This window comes from Bufo gargarizans, chromosome 4 (assembly GCF_014858855.1).
Source record: "Bufo gargarizans isolate SCDJY-AF-19 chromosome 4, ASM1485885v1, whole genome shotgun sequence".
Lineage (NCBI taxonomy): Eukaryota > Metazoa > Chordata > Amphibia > Anura > Bufonidae > Bufo > Bufo gargarizans.
The window spans coordinates 184,972,501-184,991,405 of record NC_058083.1 but is presented as its reverse complement, the minus strand read 5'-3'; the positions used below and the strand labels follow the sequence as shown (position 1 = coordinate 184,991,405).

The 18,905-nt window shown below is 44.8% G+C and overlaps 1 protein-coding gene across 2 annotated transcripts in view; it reads left to right on the top strand.

Annotated features, from left to right (window-relative positions):
• The window catches only part of WDR49 (WD repeat domain 49), a 188,022-nt gene that overhangs the window by 65,719 nt on the left and 103,398 nt on the right, over nucleotides 1-18,905 (top strand). For both annotated transcript variants that reach the window (XM_044291706.1, XM_044291707.1), the window contains exons 9-10: nucleotides 9,952-10,116; nucleotides 17,037-17,152. In XM_044291706.1, the coding sequence (XP_044147641.1) occupies nucleotides 9,952-10,116; nucleotides 17,037-17,152 (281 nt within the window). The remainder of the gene's footprint in view (nucleotides 1-9,951; nucleotides 10,117-17,036; nucleotides 17,153-18,905) is intronic.

Sequence of the window (18,905 nt, the reverse complement as noted above, 5' to 3'; positions counted from 1 at the left end):
ATGTGCAAGGTGGAGTTCCAGCATATTATGCGGTGAGCGGGAAGGTCGAGTAAAGTTGCAGTGCAGACAGGCGAGCAGCAGAGGATGAGAACGCTGAAAGCGCGCACAGACAGCCCGTACTTTCTGCAGCAGCTCTGACATATCAGGGTAATTTTTCAGGAACCTCTGCACCACCAAATTCAGCACATGCGCCAGGCAAGGGATGTGCGTCAAACTGGCTAGTCCCAGAGCTGCTATGAGATTTCGCCCGTTATCACACACCACCGGGCCGGGCTTGAGGCTCAGCGGCACCAACCACTCATCGGTCTGTTGTTCCATGCCCGTCCACAGCTAGTGCGCGGTGTGGGTTTTTACCCCCAAACAGATGAGTTTTAAAACAGCCTGCTGTCGTTTCCCCCTGGCTGTGCTGATGTTGGTGGTAAAGGTGTTACACTGACCAGGTGATGAGGTGGTAGAGGAAGAAGTGGAGTAGGAGGAGGAGGCAACAGGAGAAACCGAGAAATGTCCTGCAATCCTCTGTGGTGGTAGGACATGTGCCAAACTGCTATTCGCCTCAGGCTCAGCCGCCACTGCATTTACCCAGTGTGCAGTTAGGGAGATATGGAAAAGTAGCGTAACATAGTTTATTAATTTCCCTGTCACATATGCAGTGCACGTGTATCTCACACAAAAAATGGGTATCGGTACGAAATGACGCTGAACGTTCTGTCGCGTACGTTCACCTGAGGAAGGTGTTTCATTTGGGCGTGTAGCTGGCACAGATTGCCGACGTCTTCTCCCAGCAACAGGAGCTCCACCAGCAGCACCACGACCAGGGCCATGTCCCTTATTTGATGCTCTCCTCATTCTTTGAGGTCACCCACCGAACTAACAGACAGATTAACTATATTAATTTCCCGGTCACATATGCAGTGCAGGTGTACCTCACACCAAAAATGGGAATATGTCACCCACCGAACTAACAGATGGATTAACTATATTAATTTCCCTGTCATGTATGCAGTGCAGGTGTACCTCACACCAAAAATGGGTATATGTCACCCACTGAACTAACAGACGGATTAACTATATTAATTTCCCTGTCACATATGCAGTGCACGTGTATCTCACACTAAAAATGGGTATATGTCACCGGCTGAACTAACAGATTAACTATATTAATTTCCCTGTCACATATGCAGTGCACGTGTGTCTCACACCAAAAATGGGTATATCTCACGGGCTGAACTAATAGATTGCCTTTATTAATTTCCCTGTCACATATAAAGTGCATGTGTATCTAACACCAAAAATGTGAATATGTCACCCATCGAACTAACAGACGGCTTAACTATTATATTTTTGTGTCAGGGGTACAAAAATGGTGCATTACACCCACAAAAAAATCACTATAGGTCACCCACAGAATTAACAGCCAGATGTATTATATTTCCATGCCAGGGGTGCAAAGCTGGTGTATTGCACCCACAAAAAATCATTATAGGTCGCCCATAAAACAAATAGCCAGATTCCTTACACTGTCCCTCACTTCAGCTGCCTGCTTCACGTCACTGCACTACTAAGAGCTGATGGGCAGTGCTACACGTGATCCAGCTTGTATAGAGGCTGGGTCACATGATGCACTGGGCCAATCATAGCCATGCCATTACTAGGCATGGCTGTGATGGCTTCTAAGTGCCCACAGCTTAAAAAGCTTGATAATTGGCTGCAGCCATTTCATTGACTGCAGCCTTTCAAAAGCTTTATTAAATGGCAGAACACTGAACTCGAACCCAAACTTTTCCGGCAAAGTTCGGGTTCGGGTCTGGGTACACAAACTCACAAAGTTCGGTACGGAACCAAACTTTATAGTTCGAGTTCGCTCAACACTATTAGTAACCAATAATAACCAACCTGCATTGTCCGTAAACCTGAAGAGGTGCGTAGAAAATTGATAGCTTCCAATTACAGCTGTGTCTTCTGATTTCTTTGTGCGCTTTTACAGTCTGTTCTTTTGCAGTACATTTCATTCCTGAATTATTTCAAATGATCGACTGGCTGCTTTTTCATTAATATCTTTTGAGTACAGAGGAAAATAATTCAATGATAGAAGTGGTGAAAGTAATACTTGCAAACTTTGTAAAAACTGCAACTATCTCAGCTTGTTTTATAATTATTTTATGAAACATGCCTATTACTAGACATACCAAAATTTTAAGGTGGATTTACACATGTTGTCTAAACCTGACTTTGGTGGGATCCTCTAACCATCTAATATTTTTGGGGGTTACCTGACTCTCACCCAAAAGCAGATATTGGGAGAAAAGGATTGGTTGGTTGCATGGGCATAACTATAGCCATAGAACTTGCTACGGGGCCCAGAGGTTCGGGTATCCTATCAGGTGCAGGAATAACAATATAGTGGCTCATTCCTCTCATGTCAGTTTTCTGATATATTGTGCTATTATACATATAGCTTTAATTATTGCTACGTATCCTGCTGCTTTCATTTTCTTAAACTAAGTGGTGGAGGCCCCATCTTTATTTTTTATTTTGTTTACTATTTTACCCTATAAATTATACTTATGCCCTTGTATTTCAACATGCCAGATTAATTTGTTTTAAAGGGAGATAAGCGATGCCAAAGGTGTCAGGCAGTGACTTTATCCTCTCTGCCTAATGAACACACATGCATACTCAATAGGAAGGGTCAGAAGGAAGAGATATCAGCCAACAGCTTTATCGTTAGAAGAGGACAATCAAATAAGACTACAGCAACAAGCATCCAGGGAGACATTGGTTGGTCAAAATGTCCATGTATTCGTGGGGTATAGTTAATCAGATCTAATCTGATTTTGTAACCTAAGTGTATGTTAAAAAGACATGCAATTGTGGTATATATTAGCTGCAGGGCCATCTTTAACGTGGGGCAAAAGGGGAAGCTGCCTCTTGAGCCCCACTGGCCACTGATCACGTGGGGGGCAGCGGCAGCGCACAGGAAGATGAGCGCTTCCATTGTAGAAGCACTCACCTCCATAGTCATCTTTATCGCCGTCCTCAGGACAGCGATACAGATGGAAGTGCTGCGACGGAGTAGGGGAGGGAAAGGCGTCTCCCTTCCCTGTTCCTCTGATAGGCTGCAGGCACTAGGCCTGCAGCCTATCAGAGGCCGGTGCAGGCGGCTCGATGACGTCATCACGCCGCCTGACCCATACAGAGTGGGACACAGGCCGAAAGAGGGCTGCATCGCATCGCTGCCAGCCTGATGGAGGTAAATGTGTTTATTTATTTTGATATGGTACTACTACTGGCACATGATTGGGGGGCATCTATGGGGGAACTTGTTATTGGCACATGATTGGGGGGCATCTATGGTGGCATTTGTTACTGGCACATGATTGGGGGCATCTATGGGGGCATCTATGGGGGCACTTGTTACCGGCACATTATAGGGGGCATCTATGGGGGCACATATTACTGGCACATTATTAGGGGGCATCTATGGGCACACCTCTTACTGGCACATTATTGGTGGCACTTTTTACTGGCACATTATTAGGTGGCACTATGGGGGCATCTGGGGGGGCGCTTTTTACTGGCACATTATTAGGGGCACTATGGGGGCATCTACTGAGGCCACAAAGAAGAGGTATTTTATATGGGGGGGTTCTGTATAGGGGCATTTTATACTGGGGCACGTTATGGTGGGTACTATGGCTAAAAAATGGTGGTCTGGTCTGAAGGTCTGAGGAAAGAGAACATCTACATCAAAGAGACGTCACTGGATGTAAGAGATATGTGGCGCTGTAATATCCTGTATGTAGGGGTGGATGGATGGGTTAGTAGTACAGTACTATCTGCACATTGTAAAAAAAAAAAGAAATCTGCAAAATACTATATATTAGTGTCAGAAGTGATACAATAATGATACAACCATTTTATTTGATACTGTTTTGCTGATTCTTTTTTCCCCCTCTATATTAAGGGACAATATAGTTAGCAGAACCTTAACAGCTAAACATAGTAGTTCTGGTGTCTATAGCATGTCTCTGCAAGCTTTGTAATGTAAGCTCTGTCTTTTCAGAAAAAAGGCAGTATTTACATTACTGCCAAGGAACACCTCTAGTGGCCATTCATCATTATTAAAGTTTACTACTCTGCGAGGTGTGTGGATTTTTTTTTTGTGTGTGTGTTGTGGTGAAGGGCGTGATTGCATGCTAGGATGTGGGAAGGTGGGATCCAGGGGGCCCAAGTAAATTCTTGCCCAGGGTCCAATCAATATTAAAGATGGCCCTGATTAGCTGTAGCCCCTGTCAATGTACCTTTTTTTTTAACTATCAGTTCTTATGGCAAAATGTTCCCCTTGTGACCCCCATAGAATGATGCCCCACGTAGCCTTCACTTTAAAGGGAAGCTGCCATCATGTTCTATTTTTCTGCGGTGTGGAGGCACGAACAGAAACATAACGGAAGCACCCTGGATTGCAGACCCATTCAAGTGAATGTGCAACAGCCGTGTGCATGAAGCCTAAAGCTTGTGTTTCATGAACCTTAAAGATCAATAGTTAACTAGTTTAATTAACTCAGTCCATTTCTAATGTTAATGGCTTATGTCAGAAATAAATTCTTTGCATGTGTTAGATAGTGTTGGGCACGAATATTCGAATAGCAAATTTTTATTGCGAATATCCCCACTTCGAGAATTCGCGAATATTCAGAATATAGTGCTATATATTCATTATATCGAATATTCGGCATTTTTTTCCATCTGAACACATGATTCCTCTCTGCTTCTTCTCTACAATTGGACCCCATTTGCTGATAAGGACTTGTAGATTTTTAAAATTAATATTTGTAACATTTTCCATTGAAAAGTCCTACATTCCGATGTTGACAGAGTTTGTTGGATCCCTTTTATTACCCCTTGGCATCCTTTAATTCCCTTACGTCCTACCAGCAGCACAGATGGGGAGATGGGGTTAACTACCCCCCATGGACTGGTAGGACCGGCGGAATTTTAATGAGCCCAAGAACCAATAATAAAGCTTTACACTCCTACAAAAGGAGGGGACACCCCCAGCCTACTGTGTTCTTTTCTGTCCTCCGGACAGGTGGACTGGCAGTTCCTTCCTTTGGGGGAAGTTTTTTTTCGTTTTGTTCTTTTCTACTTAGCCCTGGACTACATCCTCAAAGCGCTCCGGAGGAGGTTCTGGCAGGAGAGCGGGGCATAGGGATCTATTTTCAGTTTTTTTTTAGTCCCCCAAAAATTGGGAGATCTCCGGATGATTATCGATTTGAGATTTATAAGGAAAGCAAAGTTTCATATCGAAACTATCAGGTCAGTGGTCCACGTTCTCAACCCAGGAGATGTGATGGCTACCCTGGACCTCAAGGATGCGTATCTTCACATCCCCATCCATCCTGCTTCCCGAAGGTATCTCAGGATTGAGGTCCAGGTCTCGGGGGTCCTCAGGCACCTTTAATTCGTCGCCTTACCCTGCGGGATTTCCTCCGCTCCTATCACCTTCACCAAGGTGGTGGTTTCGGTGGTGGCAGCTTTGAGGCTTCAAGGGCTGTCCATAATTCCTTACCTGGACAATTGGCTCTTAAAAGCCCCTTCGGTTCCAGTCCTTACCCACCATCTTCATATAGCTATCTCCTTTCTGCTCCGTCTAGGATGGATCATCAACTTACAGAAGTCGAACGTGAGCCCGTTGACTTCGGTAACCTATCTAGGCTTTATAGTCGACTCCGTTGGGATGTCCCTCCAGTTGACTCCAGAAAGAAAAGCTCGGATTCTGGACCTGGCAAGGTTCCTTTCAGTCCCTTGTCGAGATCCCATTCGGACTCCCATGAAGATGTTGGGGCTCATGTCAGCGGCTGCGGTTGCAGTCCCTTGGGCTTTGCGGAACCTCCGCCCTCTACAATCGGAGGTCCTTGCCAAATGGGATGGCAGCCCCACCGGCTAAATTCCCTGTGCTCCCTGTCTTGTCGGACTCGAACCTCCATGAGATGGTGGTTCCATCTCCCGGGGAGGGGGTGGGGGGGAGTCTATAACCCAGCCAACCTGGGTCATATTGACAACGGACACGTCCCAAGTAGGCTGGGGGGCTCACTTAGACGATTCCCCAGTCCAGGGGACTTGGTCTCCTCAGGAGCTGCTACTTTCCTCCAATCTCCGCGAGGTTCGAGCTATCCGGCTAGCCCTCCTTCACTTCGTCCCCCGAATCCGGGGTTTGGCGGTGAAAGTACAGTCAGACAACATGACTGCAGTCCTCTACATCAACAAGCAGGGAGGCACAAGATCTCTACCCCTCCTTTCGGAGATCAGGGTAATTCTTCAGTGGTGTCACAGATGGTGTTGCAGAAAGCTGGAACTTATAAATAAACATCCGACTGGCTTGATCCCAAACTAAGGAGCATATGGGTGAGCCCTATAAAACCCCTAGAGCTCTCCCTGACTGCTATGCCCATGCAAATGTCTATGGTAGACGATTGCATGCCCTCATACCTTATACTATGTGACACCTGAAAACCCTTCAATAGTGAGGGGACACGGCCACCGGCTCCCTGCACTTAATACGGACGGAGTCAGGGTTACCTACAATCAAGCCAGCAAGAAAACACAAATAAAGGAAACAGACTTATCTGAGGAATCAGGAGAAGCAGCCTCCAGCAGTGAACACAATCCAGGAAGAAGCATAAACCGCAAAGTGAGGCAGTATGGGAGGGAATATAAAAGGAGACAATCAGTGCAAATAGGTGACAGCTGGGAGAAGGAAAGGTGATTAGAAAGTGAAACCAAAACAAAGAACATCATACAACAGGTAGAGAAGAACGTCTGCCAGATCTTCTCACAGAGCTGTCGGTGACAAGTTGGCAGAGTTGAACCTTTCCCACCTGTTTGCCACCCACATCCGGGGTTTCTGCAATATAATCGCGGATCACCTGAGTTGCGGTCTGCCGACGATGAAATGGTCCCTGCATCCGGAGATATTTAGGCAGATAGTCCTCAGGTGGGGTTTGCCAGAGGTGGATCTCATGGCAACGAGGTTCAATGCCAAGGTGTAGATGGTTCTGCTCCCTTTACAGGGAGCACAACCCCCTGGCAATAGATGCTCTGTCGATACCGTGGAGGTTCAGGCTGGCTTACATCTTCGCTCCGTTTTCCATGATACCGAGGGTATTGATGAAAATCCGTCAGGATCAGGCCTCGGTGATTGCCATCATACCCTTTTAGCCCAAGAGATCCTGGTTTACCCAGCTCATTCAGATGAGTCGGGGACATTATTGGAAGCTCCCCCCACAGCAGACCCTGGTGTCGTGGGACACTCACCTCTGCCCAGATCTGCACAGGTTCAACCTGACAGCCTGGAGTTTGATCAGTCCCTTCCCAGAATAGAAGGGCTTTCTGAGTCGGTCCTGAGAACATTGTTGCATTCAAGAGCAGAATCAACCAAGAAAGCCTACCCCAGGATCATGAGAATCTTCTTGCTGTGGTGTGCTTCAAACCAGGTGGTGTTTGCAGATCCACCCCTCTCTGCGATACTTCAATTCCTGCAGGATGGCATCGACAGAAACCTTGCTCCATCTACTTTGAAGGTCCAAATTTCTGCCATATCGGCCTGTCTCAACAGGCCCTATTCTCGGGACCCACTCGTCAAACCATTCCTTAAAGGAGCTGAAAGATTGAAGTCTACAGTAATGAAGCCCATTCCTCAGTGGGACTTATCAGTCGTGCTCAGGGGGCTAGCATCTCCCCCCTTTGAGCCTTTGCAGGAGGTAGACTTGAAGTTTGTGACGTTGAAGTTGGTCTTACTAATGGCGGTAATCTCGGTCAAGACCATCTTTCTTCAAGACCGGGTTCTCCTGAGGTTTCTTCCATATTTCAGGCCCAAGGTGCAATCATTCCAGAATATTAACCAGGTCATTTCTTTGCTAGTTTTTTTCTCCCTATCTACCTCCTCCAGGGACCCTGTCAAACATCCTTTGGATATCTTGAGATGTCTCCAGATCTATGTGGATAGATCCAGGGAGTTTAGGATAGATGAGAACCTCTTTATCCTGTTTGCCGGTAAGTCTAAAGGCCGCAAGGCGTCCAAGGCTTTGATTAGTCGCTGGATTAATGAGGCCATCAGGGAATCTTTCGTTTCCCAGTCTTTGGATCCACCAGAGTTTGTGAAGGCCCGTTCCAGAAGGGCCATCTCTACTTCTTTTGCAGAAAGAAGTCTCCTTCCTCTGGACATGATTTGTAAAGCTGCCTCCTGGAGCTCTGAATCTACTTTCATCTCCCACTACAGACTAGACACCAGGGTAGCGGAGTTTTCGGCCTTTGGGCAGGCTATTCTTAGCTCTGCCAGGCATGAAGGCACTCCCTAGAGGTTTCTTCTTGCTATCTCCCGATCTGTGCTGCTGGTAGGACGTAAGGGAATGGTTAATTTCTAACGATAATTTGTTTTCCCTTAGTCCTAACAGTAGCACACAAATATCCCACCCTAGTAAATTATTCTTGCTATAAACACAGTAGGCTGGGGGGTGTCACCTCCTTTTGTAGGGGTGTAAAGCTTTATTATTGGTTCTTGGGCTCATTAAAATTCTGCCAGTCTTACCAGTCCACGGGGGGTAGTTAATCCCATCTCCCCATCTGTGCTGCTGGTAGGACTAAGGGAAAACAAATTATCGTTAGAAATTAACGAGTTCTGCACATTAATATTTGCACCTGGGACACGGCCTTACAATTTTATGGCCCACAAATGTATTAGGAGACATGCAAATATTAATTCATACCTTTAATTACTTTATTTAAACCATAAATATAAGATTATAAACCTTCCATAAGATGAATTCTTTATCACAAATATTTAGTTTTAAAAATGCCCTTCGTTATTTTGCAAATTTCTACGATAAAAGTTTCCTAGGCTATTTTCACACTAACGTTTTAGTTCCGTCATAGGGGCTCAATACCGGAAAAAAACGCTTCAGTTTTGTCCCCATTCATTGTCAATGGGGGCAAAACTGAACTGAACATAACGGGATGCTCTAAAATGCCTTCCGTTCCGTTTAGTTGTGTTCCCATACTGGAGAGCAAACAGCAGCATGTTGTAGTTTGCTTTCCGTCCTGGGATCCGGAGCAAGATGGCATGACCCCCAATGCAATTCAATGGGGACGGATCAGTTTTCTCTGCCACAATAGAAAACGGATTTGTCCTCCATTGACTTTCTGTGGAGTTCATGACGGATCCGTCTTGGCAATGTTAAGGATGATACAACCGGATCCGTTCATAACAGATGCAGACGGTTGTATTATCAGTAACGGGAGAGTTTATGCTGAACTCTGCCGGATCCAGCAAAAACGCTAGTGTGAAAGTAGCCTAAGTTATATTTTTTTAAATATCATCCTAGATTTACATATACTAAGGCTACTTTCACATTAGCGTCAGCCTTCTCCGGCAGTCTGTTTCTGCGGTTGAAAAGCCTCCCGGATCCGAGCTGCCACTAGTGCAAGCGTGCCGCCGGAAGTCCGCTCTGGCCCCATTCACTGCGCACAAGTGGCAGCACGGATCCGACAGGCTGTTCACCCGCAGGAACAGCCTGCCGGAGAAGGCTGCCGCTGATGTGAAAGTAGCTTTAAAATGTGTATAAAGCAGGACATTTATGCTCTGAGATATTTACTACTGAAAACCTGTGTAAATAAATTAGTGTAAAGCTTTGTTGACACAATTAAACCCGTGCCAGAGGGTTATATGGAAACCCCACAAAACAAATAACGGGCGGCATTGATTGTAAAGCATGAGTTGTGGTAAGCAATATTGTTTATGGCGTGATTCATTTTTGACTTTTTATGACTAACATACTTTTAGGTTGGCAGCTACTTTTTAATATGAAGGGGAAGTAAACAGTGTTCATTACTAAGGATGTTAGGAAAAATATGAAGCACTATTTATATTCATGTAGAATTCTCCTCACTTTCTAGGTAATCAGCTCAGACACAGGATCGACAATTACTTTCTGGATGATAGACACTGGAAGGAAAATCAAACAGTTCTCGGGCTGTCATGGCAATGCAGAGATTAGCACCATGGCTTTAGACGCAAGTGAAACCAGGCTATTAACAGGGAGCACTGATGGAACAGTAAAGGTGAGCAGAATGTGCTTTAAGGCTTGTCATTATGTATTAATCTGCGTTTCATTCTTTTAGTGTTAATATCCACTGAACACTATCTAACCAAGTGATAAACTACATAGCAGCTAAAGAGGTTGTCCCACAAATAAACACCATTATGCTCTGTTAGTTCACACTAAACAGGATGTGGCTTCAAATGGAATAATTTAATAAAGTTTCCCCTATGTCCAGATATTGCTGTTATATATGTGTTTATAGCTCTCCCTGGTGTTCTTTTGGTTGCTTCTCAGAATGTCCACCTAATGTGGTCAATGTCGGTGGTCACACATGGTCAGTAGCTCAGTCAACTGCCTGGATCCTTTTGTACACCGGTAGTAGAGTGATCTCTTCTGGCAGGCCAGACCATAAGAATGAACATACTAAAACCAGCTTCTTCTCAACAGCCCCAAAAACATTAAGGAAGGGGGAGGATTTATCAAACTAGTGTAAAGTAGAACTGGCTTAGTTGCCCATAGCAACTAATCAGATTCCACCTTTCATGTAAAAAATCAAAGGAGGGATCTAATTGGTTGCTATGGGCAACTATGACAGTTCTTCTTTACACCAGTTTGATAAATGACCCCATAAGTGTATGTTCTGAAGGAGAAAAAAAAAAAAGAACTCCAAGGCTGCCATCAAAGGTATGTTACAGAAATATCTAGATATAATTAACTGTTCGGTGTGGATCCAACTGCTAGAATCCCCACCAATCCTGAAAACAGGGGTCCCATTTCCCCATCCCGATAGAGCATCAGGCCACGCATGCTCCCTGCCACACTGTTCATTCAATACATGACCTCCAGAAGTAGCCGAGCGCTGCTGTACTTGGCTATCTTCAGCAGTCCCATAGAGAATGAAAGGAGCGGCAGGGTGATTCATGCTACCCGAACATTGGGCAGCTGTAATTGCTGACAGGACCCCTCATTACTGACAGCCTTTCAGAAAACATACTTTAAAAAGGAGCCAGAAAAGGGAAGAAGGGTTCTTGGGGTGGGTGCCAGCAGGCTTCTTCCCACCCTCTTGATTGACAGGTTTCTCCTAATTTGTGTATAGGGATATACCTGTGATCCAGGCCGCAAAGCTCGGTGAGGACCCGTCACTATAACTGTTCTCTTTATTCCCAGCTCATTAGAAATGGGGCAGATTCAATAATCCTCTGTAATTGTTAGAAAGTGTGACAGAACAAGATAATTTGAGGATGTGCCAGACTTATTAAAGTGGCTGTCCTTTATTAGGGAGCATTCACACGACCGTATTTTTGGCTCTGCATCCGTTCTGCAATTTTGCGGACGGGTGGGGACCCATTCATTTCAATGGGGCCGCAAAAGACGCAGACAGCACACAATGTGCTGTCCGCATCCGTAGATCCGTTCCTCGGCCCCGCAAAAAAGATAGAGCATGTCCTATTCTTGTCCGATTGCGGACAAGAATAGGCATTTCTATCATGGAGCCGGCTACATTTACACGTCTGGTATCCGTGTTTTGCGGATCCGCATTTTGCGGACCGCAAAACACATACGGTCGTGTGAATGTACCCTTAGACTGTCTAGGTTTATACCACCTATTAGTGGGCTTCCTTTACACCAGAATTGAAGTGAATGGGAGCAGCGCTGCAGTTGCGAGCAGGTCCACTGCAATGTTGACACTGCTGTGTAGTTCTGGTGTCGACTTCTTGTGTTTGGGCTACGCATAACAACTGATCAGTGGGGATGTGGGGTGTCTAACCACTATTGATCAGCTAGAGGTAACCTATCTTGAGGAAAAAGGCTGAAAAACCCTTTTAAAAGAAATGGAATTTGCTGGCTTGATTGATTTTTCATTCACATTTTTACACACTGCTCGTATCCAGGAGCTATGACCACCCTATAATCCAGCAGCGGTGGCCGTACTTGCACACTATAGGAAAAGGCACCTGGATACAAGCCGTGTATAATGAGATGAAAAATGTATCAAGCCAGCAAGGAGGGCAATATGGACAATCACAATACATAGTAAGTGCCTTCTAATAACTTTCTCTACATGATAAATGATAAATAATTTTCTGAAGTGAGACAACCCCTATAATGCTAAGGTAACATAGCAGCATCAGTCCGTTTCCCATATCAGCTACACCGTGCACGAATGGGTTATGCTGTATTGGAAAAAGGCTGCTATGAAGCACAGATGCTTATCAGAAGTCAATGGACTGTGAAACTAGACTCCGAATGCAATGCAACTAATCCGCATGGAGTATTGTAGATATTAAAGGGGTCATTTATTAAGACTAGCGTTTTAGACTTCGGTCTTAATAACCCCTATAGCTGTAGGTGGATCGCCGACGTTATGAAGAGGCGCATATTTTGGGTGTTTTTCCATCTGCTGGATTCAGTAAATACACTTTTTCTCTCTATAACCCTCCATTCACACGTCCGCAATTTTGTTCCGCATTCTGCGGAACGGAATTGCGGACCCATTCATTTCTATTGGGCAGCATGATGTGCTGCCCGGATGCGGAATTGCGGATCCGCACTTCCGTTCACGATTGCGGACAAGAATAGTCATTTTCCATTAAGTGCCAGCGATGGTGGGCTGTAAAATGCAAAACACACATCGCCGATGTAAATGGACCCTTACTGTGCTGAATGGATGGGGTTTTTTTTATGTAAAAGCTTTCATGTGAGTTCTGAGCAATAAGATATCTTCTCCCTTGTGTTACACTGGCGGAGTGTGCCTGCTGCAGTTTCCTTGTTCGGCACAGCTGCTGGAGGTCTTAACTGGTTGCCTGCTCTGCTCTGCTCTCCCTGTGGCCCTTACTTACCAGCGTCCAGCAAGCTGAGGCCTGATTCCTGCCATTTCTGCCTCTCACTGCCTATAGGGCAATTGCTGTCTTTAGTTCTTAAAGGACTAGGCATGCACGTTAACCTTCTCCAGTCTATTGCTGGCCACCATAGGGTATTAAGGGAGGGTGCCTGAGCAATAAGGTCTAGTTTTCTAGTTTCCTGCTAAGATGTAGTGTTTGTTTTGTTTGCTCCCTGTACCAACTTCTGCCTGTGTCTTCTGCCAATTTCTGGCAGGCCTTTGCTGCCTCACCTGATCTCGGTACTGACCCTGAGCACCTTCCCTGACTTTGGATTGCACAAACTTTGCTTGCCCCGACCTTAGCCTGTCCCGGACTACAGTTTTGCCTAATACCGAATTTTTACAAATCAGTGTCTTATTACCCCTATTGGTCAGAAGTTCCTCTGCAGCAGATTCCAGATCCCTGTATAGGGTTTAAAGGGTGAAGACCAGGGGTGGCCACTTAGATAACATCCATAGGAGTAATCCCAACTCAAATGAGTTCAGTGACGCAGTGGGTACACATTCGCTTTGTAACAACTTACTGCTCTCCTCCCTTCTCACCGCATGGGTCTCATACAGAGACAAATGAAAAGATAACCTACACCCATCCTTCTCTGTCTGCTCTATACTGCTAGATATATCAGTATTGCAACATCTTGTATATATTCCCATGCTCTACTGATTTGAGTAAAAAAAAGGATGATATAATGTTTTAAGCTGCTGTTGCATCAAAGACCTTGCCTACTGTCTAAGTATATGACTGCTAAGCAATGGGTTTTCAGTTCCTTAGTAATGTTTATATCAGATTGAATTTAAGTAAAAAGAAAAATGCCATAACTGTTGACATTAATCTTGACCTTGTCTGTTAATCCCGAGTTTGCCCCAACCACACGGCCGCTCCTGTGTTATTGGTAGAAAATGCACTTTGCAAACCTGAGTCTTTTGTAAAACAAAACAGCCAATAAAATCCAAAGGCGTCCTAGAGTTTCACCATTCTAAATGTAAATGACGCGCACAAAGCAGCAATCTATGTGGTGTAAAAGGCTCATGAGGAAATACACCTTTGAATAATGGTCACACCAATGTAATAAAAGGTTTCACAGCATGTAAAGTGGCAGAGTAAATCACGTTTTATGCCATAGGAAAATGACACTTTCCTCTCCCTGAAAATCTGAGGAAACAAATAACAAAACTTAACCGTAAATACTCCATATATTAGAGGCTGAAGAAACTTTTTATGTTTTATAACACACAGAAATAGTTAGTCATGCCATAATTGTGAATTTGCATTATGTAATTTTGCTACTGGCAAAAATAGTCAAAATATAACCCTCATCATATATTCCAGCATATTTACTTTACTTATATGACTTTTCCTAGACCTCCAAAATTTTAGATAACAGCAGGGATTGTTATAAAATAACAAATGAAAACCTGACATATCCACATGGGTGCACCTAGTTTTCTGTTGTTTAAACAATTTTAATGGTGCCCCCCCCCCATGGTAGATTCTCAACCTAATCCCTTCCCTCCAGGCCTACTGGAGGAAAGGCTTGAAAACATTACATACAATGCTACAAAACATACAGGGTAATACAGCCCCACATACCTCTTAGATCCAGTGATGTCTCCTCTGATGTAGATGTTCTCTTTTCTCATCTTCTCTATTCAGACCAGACCGCCATGATGATTTCTTTCAGCCATCTCTTGTCTCTTCAAAGTTTGAAAGACATCTCAGTTTCCTACTTTTCCATCATGTTCCCACTTTCTCAACAACCCATCCTGCCATACCCAATACTGTGCCCACTATGATAGATCCCCCTGAAAATACTAGTACCACAGAGATAGTGCCCCTTCAATAATTACTGGCACACAGTGCCCTAAAATATCTGCACCCACCAAACTGATACTTTTCAATGGTGCCCCCCCACAGTAATAGTGCTCCCAAATGTCCCACCAATAATAATAATTCTCTGCCAGAGTACACTTAGTGTTAACAGTGCTCCCAATAGTAATAATGCCCCCATTGTGCCCAGAAGTAATAATACCCCTGTAGTGCTACTATGATGTTCCCCATAGTCCCCCAGTAATAATAAATTCCCCAGTAGTAATAATTCTCCTTATAATGTGTGCCAGTAGAAAAATGCCCCGTTATGTGTGCCAGCACAAATATACTCCCTTATAATGTGCGCCAATACAAAAAATACCCTTTTATAATATGTGCCAGTACAAAACGCTCCTATTCAGAGACACTTGTAGAAACAATGTCCCTATAGTGCTCCCTGTACCGTCATCATGCTCACTGAATATAACACCTGACCACTTGTGGTGTGGATTGTTCTTAATTTGCGCCAGGTGTACTGTTTCTTTGTCCATCGTTTTGGGGAGACAGTCAGCGACATGAGCTATTGTTTAACCCCTTAGTGACCAACGATACGTGTTTTACCATGGTCACTAAGGGGCCTCAGGCTGGGCCGCCACTTTTTTTACAGCAGCCCAGTCTAAGCGCTGCACGGGTCCCCCAAGCAGCGGGGAGCGGGGACCCGACTCTAACATGAGAGCCACGGCTCTGCTCTAACAGCTGGACTAGCAGGAGTGCTGATCCAGGCTGTTTGACACTTTACATGCCTTACCTTGACGCTACGGGTTCGGTTGGAGAGTCCAGGTTGGGACGATCGGATCACCTGGCCAGATGCCTCGCTGTGCATGGCCGGCTCCCTAAGCTTGCTCCATTAAGTGAGATGTTACTGGCTCGGGTAGTCAGTCCTAGGTCCACCCGAAGTCACAGGGGTTTAATCCCTGGCGAGACAGTGGAAGGGTGAATCGCTATCACATGTGCCATCCTGTGTCCTTGCCGGGACTGTACTCTATGCTGCTGACTGTTGGTTATCCAGTAAAGTCTTCCCGGAGCATTGTACCCTGTGTTGTCTGAGTAGTGTTCCACCCACAGGAAAGGAGCACAGCCGTTCGGTGGTATGAGCCCTGGCCCTGCATGGTCTTTATAAAGATAGCCAGGCTGGCGGACGAGAGCACCCACTGACCCTCGTGTCTCCACACTCCCCTCCGACCCGCCACAGTGGGCCAACAGCATGTTGCCAAATAAAGAATAAACTCAAATACTTACCTTCATGCAGCTGTCTGCAAAGCGGTGCAGGCCTCTTCCGACCTGTGTCCAAAGCTATACACTGCCCGGCTTAGGCAGCGTGATGATCATGGCGTCATCATGCCACCTGCACCAGCCTGTGATAGGCTACAGGCACTAGGCCAGAAGCCTATCAGAGGGAATGGCGGGGCAGGGAGAGATCTCTCCTTTGTCCCACTGCAGTATTCAACTGTATCGCTGTCTTGAGGGCGGCGATATAGATGAATATAGAGAGATGAGTGTTTCCACAATTGAAGTGCTCATTTCCCATGGCCCTGCCACTGCCCCCACTCCAGTTTGTGCCGCCTGAGGCAAGAGACCTGTGCTGCATCGATGATGTCCTCAGCTATCTCACACGAGTCAGTAACTAGCTGCGGTGATCATGTAGAGTAGTCTGAGACATCACTGCTGCAGAACCGGAGACAACAAATGGCAGGCTGCACCAGAATGTTGGTACTGGAATAGAGTGTGAGCGGACAAGTCTTCTTCTGTTATTTTTTTATTTATAATTCTTGCTGTTATACAAAATGTGGTCAGTCTTTATACCTCATGCCGTGTGCATGGAGCCTGCATAGTGCCTTCAGCTTCTAGGGGAGAACACCTATGTTATACAGCATGCTATGGGAAATGATTGGCTGACAGAGCCTTTCTTGGTATTTCCGGCATGTGGATCTGGGACAGGAAGTGGAGAGCAGCAGAGACCAGAGCAGTTCTGGAACAGCAGTGGCAAAGGATGATTGGAGGGGAGTATCTGTTCTTTTATGTTTCTTAGCCTCTCTGGACCCAATACCACCAATTTTTGTTGCGCTGAATAAAATGAGTTACTCTCCCACCTAATTTAAGTAAATTTATATTTCTGCGCCATTCTACTAGATATTTCTTGGTTGTGGACAGTAAAAATACATCTAATTGTCATTGATATATTTTGTTTAAGATGTGGGATTTCAATGGTCATTGTCACCATAAACTAAATGCTGGAAGAGACAGAGCGGTGGAAATTTCTCAGATCCTAGTGCTGAAGAGAACTATACTGGTGGTCGGATGGGAGAGGTACGTGCATGATCCCAGGCAGACTGCAACGGGTTAACCCATGTTTAATGTAAAAAAATTAAATCAGACATCATATAGTACATGACAAGCTTTTTATAACAAAGCTAGAACTATCCCTGTACCTCACATAGAGCCAGAGATCTCCCCATTCATTGCTCCAATTGCTCCGCTAGATTTTTATGAAGCTGGCAGCTCAAAGGGCATGTCCTTTCTGCTGCAGCTTAGGGGGCATTTCCTTTCTGCTGCAACTCTCTACCTATGACAACTCAGGAGGCAGCTGGAGGATAAAACTGAGCATGTGCGGCCATCTCAGTGAGCCGGACAAAGAAATAAGAAAAAAACAAACTGCAGGTGGAGCTATACAGATACATTGTATTGAATAGCTATTCTAAATTTTTAATTACATGTATGCAGGTACTGGTTTGAAAACTGTCGAATATTTTTCGTGAGACAACTTCTTTAATATAACAGGGTCACGTGTGCGGCTGTAGCCACTAACTGACCGTCATCACTAAAGCCAGTCATTGGCTATGACAGCATGTGACCCAGTCCATCCAGAAGCTTACAGGATTAAGACTGGAAGACCACTTAAAGGGGTTCTCCCATGATTAATGTAGAAAATGAAAATCAGACATCATATAATACAATCTCTTTCTAACAAAGCTAGAACCAGCCCTGTACCTCCCATGGATCCAGAGATCTCCACATTCATTGCTCTGCTAGATTTATATCAAACTGATAATTCAACAAGGGGAGTGTCCTTTCTGCTGCAGCTCAGGAGGTGTGTCCTTTCTGCTGCAGTTCTCTCCCTATCACAACACAAGTGGTAGTGAAAAGATAAAACTGTGCATGTGGGGCCATCTCAGTGAGCCAGACAGAGAAACAAGAAAAAGAACAAACAGCAGGAGGCGCTATACAGATACATTTTATTGAATACCTCAGTGGCTATGCAATTTTTTTTATTACATGCAATTACAAAAGTATTCAGATCCAGGTGCTGGTTTGAAAAATGTAGAATACTTTTCGTGGGACAACTACTTTAAGGCTGCCTGCAAACAGGTGGGAGCTGTCTTGCAGAAATTTACCCTTGCATTGAAAAGGGTGAAATCCAGACTAAATAACCACACAAAGAATTGACATACTGCAGAGATTAAAATGTGCACGGCGGGTCAATTTCCACGTAGAACTAAAAAGCAAAGTGTACATGAGATTTATGAAATTTCATACTCTTTGCTGGTGCTATATTACACTGCATTTTTTCACATGATAATCCTTGTGGAAAAACCATGCATACTCTGCAATGTGTGCAGGTAACCTAAGGGAGCCAGAACAGAGTAGTGAAGAGCAGGTGAGAACGATTTATTTCGAGAGGTACAACAGGCTGGACACCCCCTTTAACAAATCAATAACAACTATGGTGCATCTCATTGACTTGTAAAAGTTTTTTTGAGATAAATGTTTTAACAGAATGAATAGCTCTGCAGTCTATGTTAGTCTTGTGGTCTGAAAAAAATGGAAAATCCTCAACATGGAGAACAGCAACAAATTACCGGTAGTTTGATGTCAATGTACAGGAGAACATTTTCTGCTGTTATGTATGCTTAGACACAGACAGGGATGTATCTAGAGGCTCATGGGTCCTGGTGCAAGAGTACAGCTTGGGCCCCCTTCCCTCAGTGTTTTGTGGCAAGTAGAGATTAGCAAAGTCCTCAAAAATTTGATTCAGCTGCTTCGCCAAATTTTACAAATGTCC